General features: G+C 41.0%; 1 protein-coding gene across 9 annotated transcripts in view; it reads left to right on the top strand.

The window, feature by feature from the left end:
* The window catches only part of TESK2 (testis associated actin remodelling kinase 2), a 142677-nt gene that overhangs the window by 111710 nt on the left and 11104 nt on the right, over positions 1-19863 (top strand). For 7 of the 9 annotated variants that reach the window (XM_060404989.1, XM_060404864.1, XM_060405023.1 and 4 more), the window contains exon 5: positions 17100-17246. The exons of the other annotated variants lie outside the window; for them this stretch is intronic. In XM_060404989.1, coding sequence (XP_060260972.1) covers positions 17100-17246 — 147 coding nt within the window. The remainder of the gene's footprint in view (positions 1-17099; positions 17247-19863) is intronic. 9 annotated transcript variants of the gene reach the window in all.

Raw genomic sequence — 19863 nt, 5'->3', positions numbered from 1 at the left:
TGACAGGATTTCCATCCTTTTTAAGTCTGAATAATATTCCATCACAAGTATATACATACTATATTTTACTTACCTATTCATTCATCTGTGGAAATTTGGGTGGCTTCCACCTGTTGACTATTGTGAACAATACTGCTTTGAATAAAAGTGTGCATATGTCTCTCAGAGACCCCATTTTCAATTTTTTTTTGATGTATACCAAGAAGCAGAGTTGCTAAATGATATAATAGTTCTATTTTTAACTTTTTTAGGAACCAGCATATTGTTTTCCATAGTTATTGTACTATCTTACAATCCTACAAATAGTGCACAAGGGTTCTAATTTCTCTACATCCTTGTCAAAGCTTACTGTTTTCTTTCTTTCTTTTTTTGAATAGTTGCATTCTAATGGGTGTGAGGTGATAACTCACTGTGGTTTTGACTTGCATTTCTCCATTTCTCATTTGTTGCAGAGACTGTCCTTTTCCCTTTGATATATATGAGGGTTTATTTCTGGGCTTTCTATTCTATTCCATTAGTCTATATGTCTGTCTTTATGCCAACACCACAATGTTTAATGCAAAGCTAATTTTGTTTTTCCTTTCATAAACCCTTTTTTGGATCCTCAGAGTAAAGTCAAAATATCTAATCCTGGTCCTCACCATCTCTGTGTCCTCACTGCTTGTTCTTCTCTGATCTGTTGGTTCTTGTCTCAGTTGTATACTGCAGCTGTACTGAACCTCTTTCTCCTTCAGTTCCACGAATGAGATGTGACCTTTGCCACCTTTGGGTCCCTGCCCCAGCTCTTCCTCTGCCTAGAACACAATCTTTCTGTCTCTCATTGGCCTGGCCAAATCCTATTTAACCTTTAGGACTCAGCTTAGATGTAACTTTCTCTGGGAAGTCTTTTCTAATCTCCCAAGATTAGTTAGACATCTCTCCTATATGCTTCCATAATACCATAGTGTTTATCATTGACTTTAATTTACTCTTTGCTTGTGTATGTACCAAAGTAATCTTACATGCTAGCAAAGTAATGCTCAAAATTCTCCAAGCTAGGCTTCAATAGTATGTGAACCAAGAACTTCCAGATGTTCAAGCTGTATTTAGAAAAAGCAGAGGAATCAGAGATCAAATTGCCAACATCCATTGGATCATAGAAGAAGCAAGAGAATTCCAGAAAAGCATCTACTTCTGCTTCATTGACTATGCCACAGCCTTTGACTGTGTGGGTCATAGCAAACTGTGGGAAATTCTTAAAGAGATGGAAATACCAGACCACCTTACCTGCCTCTTGAGAAATCTGTATGCAGGTCAAGAAGCAGCAGTTAGAACCGGATATGGAACAACAGACTGGTTCCAAATTGGGAAGGGAGTAGGTCAGGCTGTATATTGTCACCCTGCTTATTTAACTTCTGTGCAGAGTATGTCACGCGAAATGCTCGGCTGGATGAAGCACAAGCTGGAATCAAGATTGCCAGGAGAAATATCAATAACCTCAGATACACAGATGACACCACCCTTATGGAGAAAGCGAAGAGGAAGTAAAGAGCCCCCTTGATGAAAGTGAAAAAGGAGAATGAAAAAGCTGACTTAAAATTCAAAACATTCAAAAAACGAAGATCATGGCATCAGGTCTCATCACTTCATGGCAAATAGATGGGGAAACAATGGAAACAGTGACAGAGTTTATTTTTTGGGGCTCCAAAATCACTGCAGATGGTGACTGCAGCCGTGAAATTAAAAGACGCTTGCTCCTTGGAAGAAAAGCTATGACCAACCTAGATAGCACATTAAAAAGCAGAGCTATTACTTTGCCAACAAAAGTCCATCTAGTCAAAGCTATGGTTTTTCCAGTAGTCATGTATGGATGTGAGAACTGGACCATAAAGATGGCTATGAGTGAAAGTCGCTCAGTCATGCTCGACTCTTTGCGACCCCATGGACTATATACAGTCCATGGAATTCTCCAGGCCAGAATACTGGAATGGGTAGCCTTTCCCTTCTCCAGGGGATCTTCCCAACCCAGGGGTTGAACCCAGGTCTCCCACATTGCAGACGGATTCTTTACCAACTGAGGTATCAGGGAAGCCCAAAGGAAGCTGAGCACTGAAGAATTAATGCTTTTGAACTGTGGTGTTGGAGAAGACTCTTCCAAGTCCCTTGGACTGCAAGGAGATCAAACTGGTCAATCTTAGAGGAAATGAGTCCTGAATAGTTGTTAGAAGGACAGTGCTGAAGCTGAAACTCCAATACTTTGGCCACCGAATGTGAAGAACTGAAAAGAACTTAGAAAAGACTCTGATGCTGGGAAAGATTGAGAGCAGGAGGAGAAGGGGGCGACAGAAGATGAGATGGTTGGATGGCATCACTGACTCGATGGACATGAGTTTGAGCAAGCTCTGGGAGTTGGTGATAGAGAAGTCTGGCGTGCTGCAGTCGTGGGGTTGCAAAGAGTCAGACATGACTGTGCGACTGAACTGAACTGACTTTGTATGTAGATTATAAATTTTTTGAGGTCAGGGTCTGTTTTGTTTCCATTGGCCTCCATTGGTTCCTTCATAGTGCCTGACAATGATAACTGCTAATCATATTTGTTGATTGATTGAGTGAATAAAAAATCAGTGGGTATTTTCTGGCTCAAAAGTATTTTGTGATTTCCTCATTGGAAATCACAGTTTTTAACCTTCAATGGCACCCCACTCCAGTACTCTTGCCTGGAAAATCCCATGGACGGAGGAGCCTGGTAGGCTGCAGTCCATGGGGTCGCTAAGAGTCGGGCATGACTGAGCGACTTCACTTTCACTTTTCACTTTCATGCATTGGAGAAGGAAATGGCAACCCACTCCAGTGTTCTTGCCTGGAGAATCCCAGAGACAGTGGGCCCCCGTCTATGGGGTTGCACAGAGTCGGACACGACTGAAGCGATGCAGCAGCAGCAGCAGCAGCAGCAGCAGCAGCAGCAGCAGCAGCGGCGGCTTATTAGAATCGCTTAGGAGTTTTTTACAAAGTACAGATGCCGAGACCTCACACAGGGCCTATTGAGTTAAAGTCTTGGGTGAGACCCAGGCATCTGTATTTGAAAATAAATTAATAGGGCACCATAGGTTATCTAGTACACAGCTAGGGTTAAAACATGGAACTCAAAATAAACTCTTAGCCTGGTATCCAGTCCTCTCTGCTCTAGCATCATCCTGCCTGTTTTCTTCTAGTTCTCTTCCTCTTTAACAAGTATCTATAATTCAGGCAAACGGGGCTTTATGTGTTTACTAAATGCAGTGTGTGTTTTCCTGCCTCCTTATTCGTATTATTTCTTCAACCCAGAATACTCTTTTCCTTTATCCTATGGAAATCTTCCCCCTCTTCAGGACTTGGCTCAAAGGCCACTTATTTCTGCATAAAACCTTTCCTGATTGTTTCCTTACCATTGCTACACCTCCCTACCTCTCCCTTAGGTAGTCGAAATGTTTCCCTCATTGATCTTTTACAGGTTTTTTTTTTTGGTGCCTCTCTTATTACACATTTCACCATGCATTAAAGTTATTTTTGCTTTAGTTTCCTTGCAGCAGTGTAAGCTCCTAGAGTAAAGGAGGAACCCAGACTTCAGGGTCAAAAGACTTGGTTCAGATCCCTATCTCAGATCCATTGAATAGCCAAAGGCAAGTTAGTTAAATTCTCTGGGCTTGGTTTCTTTATTCAGTAGAAAAGGATGACAGGAATGTTTCAAGATCTTGCAAGGTTCAAATGAGGTAACTGTGAAAGTGCTTTGTAAAATCACTTGCTGGTTATTATATAATGGCAAACATAGTGTCTCATTCATCTGTATATTCCTAATCTCCCAACAGTACCTCATGTTTCAGTTCAGTTCAGTCGCTCAGTCGTGTCCGACTCTTTGCGACCCCATGAATCGCAGCATGCCCGGCCTCCCTGTCCATCACCAACTCCCAGAGTTCACTCAGACTTGCGTCCATCGAGTCAGTGATGCCATCCAGCCATCTCATCCTCGATTGTCCCCTTCTTCTCCTGTTCTCAATCCCTCCCAGCATCAAAGTCTTTTCCAATGAGTCAACTCTTTGCATGAGGTGGCCAGAGTACTGGAGTTTCAGCTTTAGCATCATTCCTTCCAAAGAAATCCCAGGTTTAGAAGATGCTTTTATAGGTATTGGCTGAATGATTGAATAGGGAGGAAAGGAAGCAAAGAGTAAACATTTTATGTCATCAAAAAAATGAAATTGAGAAAATCTTCCAGTGATTTTTAGTACCTGTACAAATGTGTAGAATTCTTGCCTCATGAATGGAATAATTTCTAAATGGCTTCTTAAATTGTTCAATTGTAAGACCTCTTGCATAGTTATCCTTTCCTTCTGTAACTAGTTCACTCGGCAATTTCTTTTCTACCCAGACTAGCTAGTCAAACGTGTTTCTGATATGCTCAGAAGAAACAGAACTGAATACTGGACTTAGAAATAAAACAATAGACATATTACTTGCCCAGTAAATCTTTAAGTCAACTGAAGTGTTAGGATGAGGAAATATTTTAATTTTTCACCAATAATTTGTTGTACTTGGCAGTGTCAGGAATGCTTTTAAAAAATAACTTTTTTTTCTGATTATGAAATCACACATGCTCATTAAAGAAGCAGCTAATATTTCTAGAATGTCAAGTTTGGCATGCATTTTCTTTTTTCACCCTGTGACAACTTGACAACCCTGTGAGATGTAGACATTACTGTTGCTATCTTATATAAACAGAAGCTGAGAATTAGATTAAATAGTACCTGAAAAGCTCTTCTTTCATTTTATCTACTTAGCCTACTTTTCAAGTCTTAGTTTAAATTTTCACTTCATTATATTGGCTTTTCCTAATAGTTCCCCCCGCATCTAGATCATTACTTAGATTATTATTCTCTTTGATAGTATTCTTCCCTTTTTCATTGTAGCACATACCATAACATATAATTCTTTATTTATTTGATGTTTATTTATTGTCCCTCTCCCATATATCAATTCCAGTAGGACTGGGACCATGTTCTGTTTTGTTTACCACCAGCAACAAGAAAGTAGCAGGTAATTGAAGGGCATGGGGTTGGTAGAGGAAGTAGTGGACCTCCTCAGTTACTGCCTTTATATTAAGCTCAGGAAGCTAAAGACCACATTCTTAGATACTGGGAATTTGGAGTGTTAGAGGGCACCACAGTTAAGGAGGACTGTTGTGTTTAGTGTGATTATTCTCTTCCCTAACTTACTCTCTTTACAAAGCTAATATGGGTTACTTTGGCCCCTAGGCAAGGATGTTATAGAAGGACTTCAATTGTATGATGTGGAGTTTAGCATGGACTGCCTTTCAGGCCTATCCCACCATATTATATTGTTATTCTATACCCTTGGGCATTGTTTTTTTCATGAGCATCTTTGAAAAAATTGTTGATCCATCCATGAAATCAGGAAGGAGAATGTACCTATGTTGATACTGACTAACTTATCCTGTACATAATTTCTTAGAAATACTTTTCTGGGAATACGTAAAAGATAAGGAGACATTCATGAAGATTAGAGAAAAGAATGTTAAAAATTTGAGAGAGAGAGGCTGGATCATACAGAGCCTTATAGACCATGGTGAAGATTTTGAATTTTATTTTAAATACAGCAGGAAGCAATTGAAAGATTTTAGATAAGAGAGCTGTAGGATGCAATTTGCATTAAAAAATAGCACTTTGGCTGCTGTGGAGAATAGATTGTAGAGGGACAAAGTGAGGACAAGGAGACCAGTGGGGAGAAACACGGATTATATGAGAGAATGTGGGTAGCTTGAACTGGAGTGGTATCTGTGAAGATTTTTAAAGGTCTTTTTTAGAAATAGAAACACAAGGTCTTGCGACTTTGATAAGAAAAAGAGTAAGGAATCAAATGAGGCCCATTTTCTAGGTGAGTGGTTGTTTCATTTACTGAGATTTGGAAAATTTGCAGAATGCTGATGGAATGCCTACTCAGCCATGTATGTATTACCTGAGATTTTTTTTTTTTTTTTTAAGCATAACACTTAATCAGAATAGTCTGTTTGCTGTGGAAGACCAGACTCAGCCTTTGAGCTTTTTAAGAATAACACATCACTGCATCTTAAAGCCCTTCCGTGGACAAGACCTTTTTGGTCTAAGCTCTAAAGACTGAGGTAGCTGATGAGAGTAGATTCATGGAGAGTGTAGAAGGGATCTCTATATGTAGATAAATGGTTGGAGATGCTTAATTTGTTCATTAATTCAATTCCCTTTTATTGAGGCTTACACTGATCTAGCAATGGCATTGAATCTCAGTGAACTCAAGAAGTGAAGTTAATTGTGCATTAGAACCTTCTGAATTTATTTGGAAATAAAATATTCAGAATTCAGCACCTTGGTCATTCTCTACTTTTAGCTATTTAGGAAAATTTCTTTGAATTTAGCATCCCCAAAATCCCTTTGAGTGATATAATATCCCAGATCTGCTGCTTTGTTTGAATTAAGAGTTGGCCTTAGACTAGCGTTAGCTGCTTCTCAGAGAGTCCAGTGACTGATAGAGAAAAGATAATTTGGAACATGTTGATAGAAAAAAATCTAGACTTAACTTCACTCAAGATTAATCATCTCATTTCTCTCATTTCCTTTCTCATTTTTCCTGTGTAGCTTGCAGGATCTTAGTTCCCCAACCAGGGACTGAACCTGTGCCCCTGCAGTGGAAGCGTGGCATCCTAACCACCAGACCACCCAGGAATTCTCTACTCTGTCATTACAGAGGGCACATAATTCCAACATTTGAGATGGTCTGAAACCAAAGAAAAGGCTCTGTCTCTTTCTTTACAGCTGTAGATACTTACGTATATATGCGTGCTCAGTCACTGTCATGTCTGACTCTTTGTGACCCCATGGACTATAGCCCACCAGGCTCCTCTGTCCATGGGGTTATTCAGGCAAGAATACTAGAGTGGGTTGCCATTTCCTCTTCCAGGGGATCTTCCTGACCCAAGGATCAAACCTGTGTCTCCTGTGTTAGCAGGTGGATTCTTTACCACAGAGCCACCTGGGAAGTTCACTTATGTATACACCAGACCTTAAATCTGTTTTCTCTGCAGTTGAACCAAAACTGGCTGACTCCTCTTTGCCCGCCCCTTCTTTCGATAACTCCAGCTAGTCTTTGTGAATTTTTGTGATTTTGCAGGTAATTAGTACCTATTTAACCCTTAGCCTTTAGAGGAGAATTCTCCCTGCACTTGGAGTGACTGTTGAGTTGGTAAGCTGTTTTCTACATAGCAGATTGGAAACCTTTCCTCCCTTTTTGCCTCTCTACGTACCATTTGCCACTAGAAGATACCATTTGGGCTTATAGTTTGCCTCTAAATTTTGCTTGACTTTTTCCTTATCCATAGGTCAAGTTGTATGTTGATATGGACAGAAGAGGTGGAACAAATGATTGGCTCATTTGATGATAGAGTCTCTCCCCCCCCACCTTTTTTTTTAATTGGAGGATAATTGCTTTACAGAATTTTGTGGTTTTCTGTCAAACATTAACGAATCAGCCTTAGGGACACCTATGTCCCCTCTCTCCCAAACCTCCCTCCCATCTCCCTCCCATCCCACCCTTCTAGATCGTCACAGAGCCCCTGTTTGAGTTCCCTGAGCCATACAGCAAATTTCCATTGGCTATTTATTTTACGTATGGCAATGTAAGTTTCCATGTTGTAGTTTCCTTTGATATAAATCATCTTAATTAGAAACTTAAACCTCTTTTGGTTTCCATTTTCACTTTGTCCACTGTCAAGCCCTTACTCTTGAGATCTGGTGAAGGGGGAAGCAGGGTCTTTTGTCTTCCTTAACAGATTGCTTTGTTCACTGTGAGTTCAATCACAAGGTGAATGTCAGAGGTTCTTGTCTGAATCTGGAAAATGTGAGGTTGTAGTAGATATGGGGTAGCAAGTTGGAGGGAAGAATGCTTTTATTTATTTTTAAAAATTTGAATTAACAATTTTTTTTTATTGAAGTATAGAAGAAAGCTTTCAAACATGACCTTAATAACTATGTCGCTGGTGAAGATATCATGGAGGTGGGGATGGGAAAGCAGACTGGATAGAGCAGTCAGGAGACCTAGGCTGATCTTAAATCATGTCTGAGACCATTGATTGCTAGTAGAGTGTTATGGGGCAAATAAAATAGTCTTAGTGTTATCTTAGTTCATTTCTTTGAGAAGATTAGTTTTACATATTTATCTTTTAATGTTTACTTTATTTAAACAAATTTGATTTTGATTATGAGATGTTTACAGTAAGAGTTAAAGATCTGTGGGAGAAGTTTAGTCATACTTTTTGAATCTTGTGGGTAAACAGTCATTTTGATGTTTATAGTAGTTTATGTGCATAGAAAAACACTCGTACTTCAGGTGCATTAAACAAACATGTTCTTAAAGTGGTGAGCGGGCTATACTTAGTGTCTGCAGGAAGTATGAGGAAAAAGTGAGTGGTATCTTTATGGCCTCTTCTAACTTGGCTTTTTCAGCTACTGATAAAAAAAATGCCCTCTCTAATTTTCAAAAAGAGATCTTAGATATATTTTTAAGTCCATGTGATTCTGATCACATTGAGGAGTCTACAGATAGACTGATCAAAAGATCCTCAGAATTTCCTTCCACTGAGTGGCCAGACAGGCTGTTTTGTATTTTGCTTTGTATTTATTGCTACCATAGTATCTGCCATATAGTGCATGCGTGCTAAGTCGCTTCAGTTGTGTCAACTCTTTGTGACCCCACGGACCTTAGCCCACCAGGCTCTTCTGTCCATGGATTCTCCAGACTAGAATACTGGAGCAGGTTGCTATGCCCTTCTCCAGGGGATCTTCCCAATCCATATCTCTTATGTCTCCTGCAATGGCAGGCAGGTTCTTTACCACTAGTGCCATCTGAGAAGCCTTCAAGTAGGCGTTATTAAATGTTTGTTTTGTGTGATATTTATCAGAAAATTCCTTTAAAAGCACATCTCTCTTTTTGATCTTAAATTACAGTAATGACAGAAATGGGAGGGCTTCTAATAAAAGAGGGAACTTAAAACTTGCCTCTATTATTTAAATGTACTTAATCATTCATTTATTAATTCAGTGATTTATTATTTACCTTACTGGATACTAGACTTAGAAACTTGAGAAAGATCTGGTCCCTGTCATCAAAGTTATAGTACAATATGATAAGCAATGGTAGAAATACATACAGGGGGCCCAAGAGGCACAAAGGATGGGATAGGGTATCAGGAAATACTTTCCAATATAAGCGACTCAAGTTGGGTTTAGAAGGATGAATAAGAATTAGCAAAGCTGTGAAGGGGAAGAAGAGTATTCTGCATAGTAATTAAGCATATATGAAGGCAGAGAGAGTTTACCATTTAAATATTCTGAAGTACATCTTGGGTTCCCTTTCTCTTTGACTCAGTTCATTACTGCTGCCTGCTTGAGTCACACAGGTCCCAGTGGACCTCCTGGAGTGGAGGCTGAACCGTGGCAAACTCAGGCTTTGGCAGATGTGTGGATGTGCACTTGTGTGGTGGCTGTGGAACCTCGGGCTGAGAACAGGGGGCTCCTTTAGAGCATGAGCCTCCCACAGGGCGCTCTTGGGATGCCTGTCCCGGAATTACCCAGGGCAGTAACAAAGCTTTCTTTTCTTCTTTAAACCAAGCCAGCAGGATGGGATGTCTGCTAGCCTTTGTGTTTGGAGCCAACCAACAAACATACAGTGACCAGCACAATGGCATTGTTGGGCTTCAGTAAAAAGTAGGTCGGGGCCCAGGCCCTCCTCTGCAGAGGGCCCATCCAAAGAACAGAGGTTGGACAAGCCTCTGATTTGGCTGTTTGGTATTGATGCTGGTTTCTGATGGGCTTTCTGACTTACTTTTGGTGTGTAACATTGTAGGATTTCTTCCCATTGTTTCTATCAACAGCTCTATTTGGAATCTCTGAGTTGCCTTTGACTCTTTTCCCTTAGTTCTCATATCTACCACTCAGTTGCTAAATCCTTTAGATTATACCTGTTTAGTCTAACTCTAGACTGTTTTTTCATGCCTTTAATAGCACTATAAGTCAGGTGTTTGGTCATCTGTCATCTGGGCTGATGCAGTGGCCTTTAAACTCCATCTAGGTCCTTCTCTCTCCTGTTAACACCATGAGCTTTCTAAAATGTAGTTTCAGTCATGTATTAGTTTCCTAGGATTGCCATAACAAAGCACCACAAAGTGAGTGGCTTATGATGATACAAGTTTATTCTCTCATAGTTCTGAAAGCTTGAAGTCTGAAATCAAAGTGTTGGCAGGGTCTTGCTCTCTCTGAAGGCCCTAAAGGAAGAAGAGCCTTGCCTCTTCATGGTTTCTCTTGGTGTTCCTTAGCTTATAGACACATCACTCAGATCTTTGCCTCCACTGTAACCTAACATTCTCCTTGTTTGTCTGTGTCTCCTCTCCTCTTTTTGTTAAGATATTAGATTAAGGATCCATCCTACTCCAGAAGGACCTTATCTTCACTTGATTACATCTGCCAAAGACCTTATTTTCAAATAAGGTCACATTCACAGATAATCAATTCATTGAATCTTCATAAGGCTATGTGTTAGGTTCTATTATTATTCCCATTTTATAGATGAATGTTAAAGAGTAACCAACCCAGGTCACACAGCTAGTCAGAGGTGAGATTCAATAAGAAGCAGCCTAACTCCACAGTATGCGGGCTTCACCACTATATTGCACTGCCTGGCTTCGCTGTTTAACTTCATTCTTCTCCCCTGCTTATGCTTCGTGCAGGGAAAGAAAAAAAAGAGGAATAACTACTAATCGCTGCACTTGGTGTTCCTTTTGTATAAAATGTCTTTATTACTCCCAACCCTGAATATGGGCTTCCAGGAAATAGAACTGAATCCTCAATGGGTGATGAGCCAGGCCTAGTGGGAAAAGGTATTCCAGGTAATGGGGCCAGCAGTGTGCACAAATGTGCAAGTAAGCAGGGATCAGACCCTTATAAACAGGAGTGAAAGACTTGGTATGACATGCTAAGGATTGTGGATTTTATCCTAAGAGTAATAGGGCATCAGTGAATAATTTTAAAAGGGGAATGACTTAAGGTTGGCATTTAGATGGTTAATCTTGGATATATTAAGGAAAATGGATTGGAAGGAGGGCTAACTCTATTCAAGATGTAAGGAAAAGAAAAGAAGACTACTTCGAAAGCTAGTAGAGTAACCCAGGGGAGGAATAATGATAAGATATTAATAGTGGAAAGAATGAGTTGTATACTTTGAGCTAAGCGAAGCATGTGCTAGACATGTTAATACTTTGTATATCTTATCTATCTTTATTTTTCCCTGCCTTTGATTAAACACCAAATCACTTTGGTTCTGCCTCTGAGATGTCTCTAGATATTAACCTCTTTTCCATTCTCACTCCCAGTCTTTTTCAGGCCTTTGTTGCTTCTCACTTGGATTCCAGAAGCCTCCTAACTCTTCTCCCAGCCTCAATTCCTGACCTTTCTGTACCATTTTTACATTACTGTTAGAATGATATTTCTAAAGCACATCTGGTCATTGTCCTGGGTGAAAAAAATTATTGATTTTTGTGTCATCTCTACTAGACTGTGAACTAAGGGCAGAGATTGGCCCTGCTTAGTTTTGTGTTTTCACATAGTAGGTTTTCAGTGTTTCTATAGGTGTACGGATAGAAGTGGGTGGATCTTCCTCGGGACAACCCCTCTAGTTAGGTGGCAGCAAATGATGTCTGTTAGTGGAATGGCAGCACATTCATCTGCCTTAAAAAGTGCCCTAGCTCTAGGCTTTTTGGGTAGATTTTTCACAAAGGAATAATTCTTAGAGTTGATATTTTCTTTAGTACCTCACTGAATATGCCTTTGAACTACTATTCACAGATAAGTTTGTTTGATTATAGATATTACTACTTTGATAATTCAGAGTTAAGAAAGGTTAACCATTTTTCCTTGTTCTTCTGACTAGTTATGATTGGATGAGGTTATGATTAGAATCAGCAGGAATCTAGGAGTCCTGGGTGTAGTGCATGTTACCTCAGGGAGAGGTATGTATTGCCTAGTCCTGCTTCAGAATATTCTTTGTATGTACAAGTTTATGTGTCTGTCTATGTCTGAGTGGTGCCATCAGACTCTATAGGGGATATATGGAAAGAGCCATTCTCAGCCTTTTAGGATCCAACTCAGATATTACTTTTTCTCTGAAACTTTCCAAACTCTTCAATATCTACTTTTATACCCCAAGCATTTACTTCTGCTAAAAGGTTACTAGTATTATTTGTTTACCAGTGTGTCTTTCATGAACATCTTTATGGTATAAACTGAGTATTTATATACCCACATTTACTGTGTGGATGGGGACTCTTGTAATCACTGGGGGATACAGTGTTGATGTAAATGGACAAGTTCTTACTCTCATATGGGGGTGGTAGGAAGGGGAGGAGTGCTCAATAAGTATTTGGAGAAATAAGCTGATATTCCTGAGTGGTGAACTGAGTGTGTACTTACCTGTTCCTTTGATAATTTTCCAGAGTGTGGCTTATGATTTTTTACATACATAGTAATATTGTTCAGTCACCAACACATATTTGTCTATTCAGTGCCTTTTAAGAAAAAAGTCCATAATGAAATCAAGTATCACACAAATGAAATGGCAGAAACTCTTAACATTTTATTAAACCATGAGGAGGAGAAGCAGGTTTTGGTGTAGGTGAACTTGGGGAACAGTCACTTAGAGGTATTAAGTCCCTCTGACACGTTTGATCGGCTGATATTATAGTTTTCTGAACTTGAAAGTTAAAAAGAGCAACAATAAAAATTATAAAATCTTCTCTCTCTGGTAGGTATTTAAATGTGTTGCCAGTGCCTTAGGTTGGTTTGTAGAGCTCCCAAGGGAGTGGTCTGGAAGAAAATGAAAGCAAAGCGGCTGTTATCCCCAGCCCAGAAAGCTGAATGTGTGGTGACAGTTGTTCTTGCCTCTGCTTCCCACAGAGGAATTTGTTCAGAGCACACACCAGCTGAGTCTGCATGTGATGTTGCTTATGGGGAAGTGGATATTCCGACTAATGGGCACACAGAGTGTGTAGCAACTTAGAAATCTTCCTTGTTGGCAGATCTCAAACTTCCTTTCCTCATACATGCGAAGGTCTTGAGACAGTGAGAAGTTGTGGTTTCTGAGAGCCCCAGAGGCTTATCAGCCCCACTGAAGTATTCACTGAAGAGAAATGGGTTGTAACAGTAAACTCCATTTGATTTCCCTCTCTGGTCCTGGGTTTGTGCTTTTTTTCCATCTTGTCTGGAAAAGTCAGAGCCTAATAGCTAGTGTGATTCCTCACCTTGTCTCACCTCTGTCCTCTGCTCTCCACCCTGTGGCTTGGTCTGTGGATTTCTCAGACTTTCAGAGACGTGGTGGGACAGAGTAAACATGCGTTTGTCTGAACCAAGAGTCCTGGCTTACCCTGGCCCACAGAGAGTACACATACAGCCTTTTTACCTGTCTTTTCTGCCTGGCCCTCAGTGGGAAACTTGAGTGGCTGCTGAAGTCAAGCCTTCCATGTCACACTGTCTTGGTGCCAAACAAGTGGACTACAACCTTGTCATACCTTTTTTACTCTCAGAGCTAGAGAAATTTGTCTACATGATTAGCTGTCAGCTTCATTGCCCCTCTATATAGCTTGGAATTTGCAACTTCACTTTCCTTTTAGCAAATGGACACCTCAGATGTGAACTGTGAAAAATTCAACTAGAGTGAAGAGGCTAAGGTGCTATGCTAATGCCGTCATTATGCTTTGTTTTGAGATTTCCAAAGGTGGATTATCAAACAAGATGAAGCAGATCAACAGGTTTCCCTTTTGAGAAATTTGGCGTATTTTTAGCCATTCTCTCTGCCTTGCCAAACCTGATCTACTTCATCCAAGGATCTGAAATGCTGCCTCATGCTGCCCCCAACTGGTTCGTTTTGGTACTCATGTTACCACATCAGAGAATCTACGATTATATGAAACTTCTATTATTTTTTTTCTTAGCACTTTCATGTATTTGTATTCAGTTCTTATAATAACATCATGAGGTATATGGATCATGGATTATCATACCTATTGTATAGATGGGAAAACAGAAGGAAAGCCTCATTAGTTGATTTGTCCAAAGTAAAATGGCTGTTTAGAGGCAGAGTTGGACTAAAATTCAGATTTCTTATCTTCTCTCCCATTAGGCTCCCTAGTCTTTTGTAAAACCAGTATCACCCCCACTCCGAAAAGATATGAGGTGCTTATTTTTAGGCTTAGAGGAATTTGCCCCTTTTTCTTCCTTGGAAGGAGGAGGGAAATAATACATCATGTGAGGTTTGAGTAAATTCATGAATTTAATTAGTGAAAAATTTTGAGCTCCTCTTCTACATGAGGCTCCCTGGTCCAGGTGCCACGGCCTCTATTCTCCAATTTAATACCAGGGTAGAGCATGAACTCTGGAGCCAGGCTGCCTGAGTTTGAACCCTGGCTCTGCTGCTTAATAACTGGGTAACCTTGAGCAGGTTGCTAAACCTCCAAATACCTCTTGTGAAATGAGAATAATAGTACACTTACCTTAGGGTTTTGTGAAGATTAAATGATGTAATTAATGGTAAGTCCTCAGAGTAATGCCTAGCACAAAGTAAGCACCAACTAATAGCAGCTGCTGCTGCTATTGTTGTTATTATTATTATCTCTGTATGAATAGACTTATTTGCTCTTTTAAAACAAAACAAAACAAAGCAGCTCTTTGTGGGTATGAATGAAGAGGAACTAAAAAGCCTCTTGATGAAAGTGAAAGAGGAGAGTGAAAAAGTTGGCTTAAAGCTCAACATTCAGAAAACGAAGATCATGGCATCTGGTCCCATCACTTCATGGGAAATAGATGGGAAACAGTGGAAACAGTGTCAGACTATTTTTTTGGGCTCCGAAATCACTGCAGATGGTGACTGCAGCCATGAAATTAAAAGACGCTTACTCCTTGGAAGAAAAGTTATGACCAACCTAGATAGCATACTCAAAAGCAGAGACATTACTTTGCCAACAAAAGTCTGTCTAGTCAAGACTGGTTTTTCGAGTGGTCATGTATGGATGTGAGAGTTGGACTGTGAAGAAAGCTGAGTGCCAAAGAATTGATGCTTTTGAACTGTGGTGTTGGAGAAGACTCTTGAGAGTCCCTTGGACTGCAAGGAGATCCAACCAGTCCATTCTAAAGGAGATTAGTCCGGGGTGTTCTTTGGAAGGACTGATGCTAAAGCTGAAACTCCAGTACGCTGGCTACCTCATGCGAAGAGTTGACTCATTGGAAAAAACTCTGATGCTGGGAGGGATTGGGGGCAGGAGGAGAAGGGGACGACAGAGGATGAGATGGCTGGATGGCATCACAGACTCGATGGACGTGAGTCTGAGTGAACTCCGGGAGTTGGTGATGGACAGGGAGGCCTGGCGTGCTGCGATTCATGGGGTCACAAAGAGTCGGACACGACTGAGCGACTGAACTGAACTGAGGAATGACAGACAGCCTTGTCCCCTACTCACTCCTCAATTCACTTTGGTCTTATTCTGGTCTTAACCACTTTACTGAAACTGCTCTAGCCATGGTTGCCAGCGACTTCTTATTTATTTATCTGGCTGCATTGGGTCTTGCACGTAGCATCTTCTGTTATGACGCATGGGCTTCTCTCTGGTTGTGTCCCATGGGCTCCAGAGTGTGGGCTCAGCAGTTGAGGCAGAGCATGTGGGATTTTCAGCTCCCAGACCAGGGATTAAACCCTCATCCCTTGCATTGGAAGGCAGATTCTTATTTACTGGACCACCAGGGAAATCCTGCCGGTGACTTGTTAGAGGCAAATTCAGTAGACACTTTTCAGGCTCATCTTACTTGATCTGTAGCATTTTGATACTTTGGTCATTTTCTCTTTTGGAATGTTCTCCTTCTTTGGCTTCTGTGGTGACATTCTTGCTTGGTGGTTCTTCCTCTGCCTGCTTCTGTAAATGTTCCAGTTGTTTGGGAGTCTGTTAATTTCCCACCTTACATGTTAAACCCTGGGCAATTCCATACATTCCTTAGCTTCAGTGACTACTTCAGCTCAATGTCATTGCCTCCTAAATGTTAGTCTCTAGCCCAGATTTTGCTCCCAAACTTTAAACTGACTTGGTATAGGGTATCTCCATATGTCCTTAAGCCCAGCATGTCTTAGTTGTACTCCCTGTGTTTTAACATTGCCTCTTCTAAAAACCTCCTCTCCCTGTATTCTGGATATTTAATAATGGCACACAGGGGCCAATAGCCTGCAATCCACCTAGGAACTTTTCATTGTTCTCATCCTCCTCATCAAGGCATTCATCAAGTTTTTTTGACTTTACCGTCTAAAATCTTGAATCTTGCTCTGTTCCAATGCCTCTACTGTTGCCTTAACTCAGGCATTCTTCCTTCACCAGGATTACTGCGATAATTTCCTAACCTATTTTCCCTTCTCCATATTCTCCACTCTAATCCATCCATCATACCATTGCTGAAATAATCTTTTCCTTAAAAAAGCAAGTATGAACATGTTGCTCTTTGGCTTGAAAGGCTTCTTTTGTTCCCCGTAGACAGGATAAAGTCCATATACTTTAGCAAAGATATCAGCCTCACCTCTCATGTACTCTGGCCACACTGAGTAAATTAGTTTTCCGAATACTCCATACTCTTAACCTATAGCTTTATGTCTGCTGCTCCCTTTGTGTGGACTTTCTTTCCTGCTCCCCCAAGTCATCCTTTGAACTCCTCAGTTCCTTTGTGCAGCTTTCCCTGACATGCCTAGATTGAGTCTGTACCTTTACCCTTTGTGCTGTCATGCCTATTCAAAGCTATCTTTTAGCATTTACTACATGATATTGTTTGTCTATATCCCTTAATAGATTGTGATCTCAAAGCAAGGTGCAGCATCTACCATAGTGCCCGGATGCAGAATAACTGCTCAGTAACTTAAAAAAAAACACCAACACTCTGTCTTCTAGGTGTTTACCCTCTAGTAGTTTTACCCCTACCCTAAATGTTGCTGACAAATGGTAGCTGGGTTTTCCTTCTGTTTTGCAGTATATCAACTCTGGAAACCTGGAACAGTTGCTAGACAGTAACCTGCATTTGCCCTGGACTGTGAGGGTGAAACTGGCTTATGACATAGCAGTGGGCCTCAGCTACCTTCACTTCAAAGGCATTTTCCATCGGGACCTCACCTCTAAGGTACGAAGGCTTTACTTGGACAACTCTGTGAGACACTATGTCCCATTTACCAAGAAAACTGCATTAAGAAACCAGTCATTAATGAGCTTTGGAATGTTGGAGATCTCTTATAAATTCAACATTTAATCATGGAAGATACAGCTTATTACTGTGTATAGCTAGTCCTTAGAAAGCCAAACTTGGCTAACAGCAGGTTCCTTTCATTGTTGAGTCCATCAGCACATACATCTTGAGAACCTTTATTCTTGGTTTCACTCACTGCTGAATGTATGTTGCAGGAATAGATGGCATGAGAATACGTAAGAGATTCTTGCCCTTTAGGGGTGACAGCAGTCAAGGCCGTGTGGGAACCTGCCTCTTTGTATTCTCTCCCATGGTCTCCAGCAGGGGTTCTGTGATTTTTAGTCACTTGAGTACAGGTTTTAGAGGCCATAATGTACTGACCCATTTTCTTTCTGTGTGATTGAGTTTCTGCCATCCTGCCAGTTCCTCTTTTGCATCAGCTGGTCTCTGTAGTATTCTCTTGCTGTCCAAATTGCTGTGTGACCAGGTTAGAAAAGAGTTGCTTTTAGAGGAAGTTGGCTATACTACAAGGCAGACACCTCAGGGCCAAGTAGCACAGGATACCACATGACAAGGCTTATATAAATAGTACTGTTTGTACTACTATATATAAAAAATAGATAACCAATAAGGACCTACTATATAGCACAGTAATTCTACTCAGTACTCTGTAATGACCCATATAGGAAAAGAATCTCAAAAAGAGTGGAGATATATATATATATCAGTTTGCTGTACAGCAGAAAGTAACATAACATTGTAAATATACGCCAATAAAAATTTTTTTTAATAGTACTGTTGGACCATTGATACGGGAGCTATAAATCATCTAATATAACTTGTGTTCAGAAGCTGATTTAAAAGTCTCCTAGGGAGGTATATGAGGCTTCCCAGGAGACTCAGTGGTAAAGAATCTGCCGGCCAATGTGGGGGATGCAGGAGACATGGGTTCGATCTCTGGGTTGGGAAGGTCCCCTAGAGGAGGAAATGGCAACCCACTCCAACATTCTTGCCTGGAAAATCCCGTGGACAGAAGAGCCTGGTGGGCTACAGTCCATGGGGTCACAAAGAGTCAGACACAACTAAGCAACTGAGCACACACACATGCATGCAGGGGAGGTGAGTGGAAGTTTTATACCCATCCAAGAACAGCGGTCACTTCATTCTGCACCCTCAACACATGCATATGCACAGGCATATACATATTCACGCAGCTCTTCTGTCATGGATGAGGGGGTAAGGAAACCTGTTACAGGAAAAAGTTTGCAAAGGGAACAAAAGCAGGCTGTGCTCTCAGAGCCAATAGACCTAGAGCAGTGAGTCCCTGGCTACCTCCCATTAGAATGGTTCTGGTGTTCTAAACAGCAGTACTGTCCCCAAGGGACCCTGGCCATTGGTTTGTGACTACTACACAGAAAATAGCTTTAAGTAGTGCTCGTAGGGCTCTAGGTGTGGCAGTGCCATTTGTAGATTGGTGGAATCTGGTGACCAGCTGAGACCTGGTTGTGAGAAGTCCTTTATCTTCATTGGTATAAGCAAGAGCTGGACAGCTGGGAGCTGGAAGGTAGTATCTTATCCCTTCATCAGCCTCTTCTCTTTCCTTAGAATGTTTTAGAAAGTCAAGACTTAGAAAACTGCACCTGTTCCTGGCAGATGGGTTGAGTTGTATCAACTTAGATACTGTCTCAAGTTGATGGCATACTCTTACCTTGGGCATGCAACTAAAATCAAATTGTTGCTTCCTACTCAGAGAGCATCATGTCTTCTAACTGGAGGGAGGTCATGATCAGTTATTTATCAATCACACAGATATTTCCTACACACCCACATGAGTGTCTTCTGTGCCTGGCACCATGCATGAAGGAATATTCAAGAAAGATAATTTCTGACCAGAGATAGTCTGTTGGCAAATAACTGAAGAAAAGTTCATCAGTTCAGTTCAGTTGCTCAGTCGTGTCCGACTCTTTGTGACCCCATGAATCGCAGCACGCCAGGCCTCCCTGTCCATCACCAACTCCCGGAGTTCACTCAGACTCACGTCCATCGAGTCAGTGATGCCATCCAGCCATCTCATCCTCTGTCGCCCCCTTCTCCTCCTGCCCCCAATCCCTCCCAGCATCAGAGTCTTTTCTAATAAGTCAACTCTTCGCATGAGGTGGCCAAAGTACTGGAGTTTCAGCTTCAGCATCATTCCCTCCAAAGAAATCCCAGGGCTGATCTCCTTCAGAATGGACTGGTTGGATCTCCTTGCAGAAAAGTTCATAGCATTTTATAATTGAGTGTTTAGCTATAGACTATGTATTTTCAGCGAAAAAAAAATCAGTAGACTAGGGTACCTAGGTTTTCTGGAGGAACTCATCACATTCCATTCTGTGCCCCCAAAATATTTTATCCCATTGTGCTAGTGTGGTTCTGTCTGGGTTTGTCATATTGTATGTATTGTAAAAATGACTACCCTTTTTGGATCTTTAGGGTAAGACCACTGTCCTTTGGTTTTCCTAGTTGATGGTGGGTGTTCCCCTGTCAGCTGGCTTGTGATGAGAAACTAGGAATT

The sequence above is a fragment of the Ovis aries genome, chromosome 1 (genome assembly GCF_016772045.2).
Source record: "Ovis aries strain OAR_USU_Benz2616 breed Rambouillet chromosome 1, ARS-UI_Ramb_v3.0, whole genome shotgun sequence".
NCBI lineage: Eukaryota > Metazoa > Chordata > Mammalia > Artiodactyla > Bovidae > Ovis > Ovis aries.
Note: the sequence above shows the minus strand (reverse complement) of the source record. Positions and strands in the feature narration are given on the sequence as shown.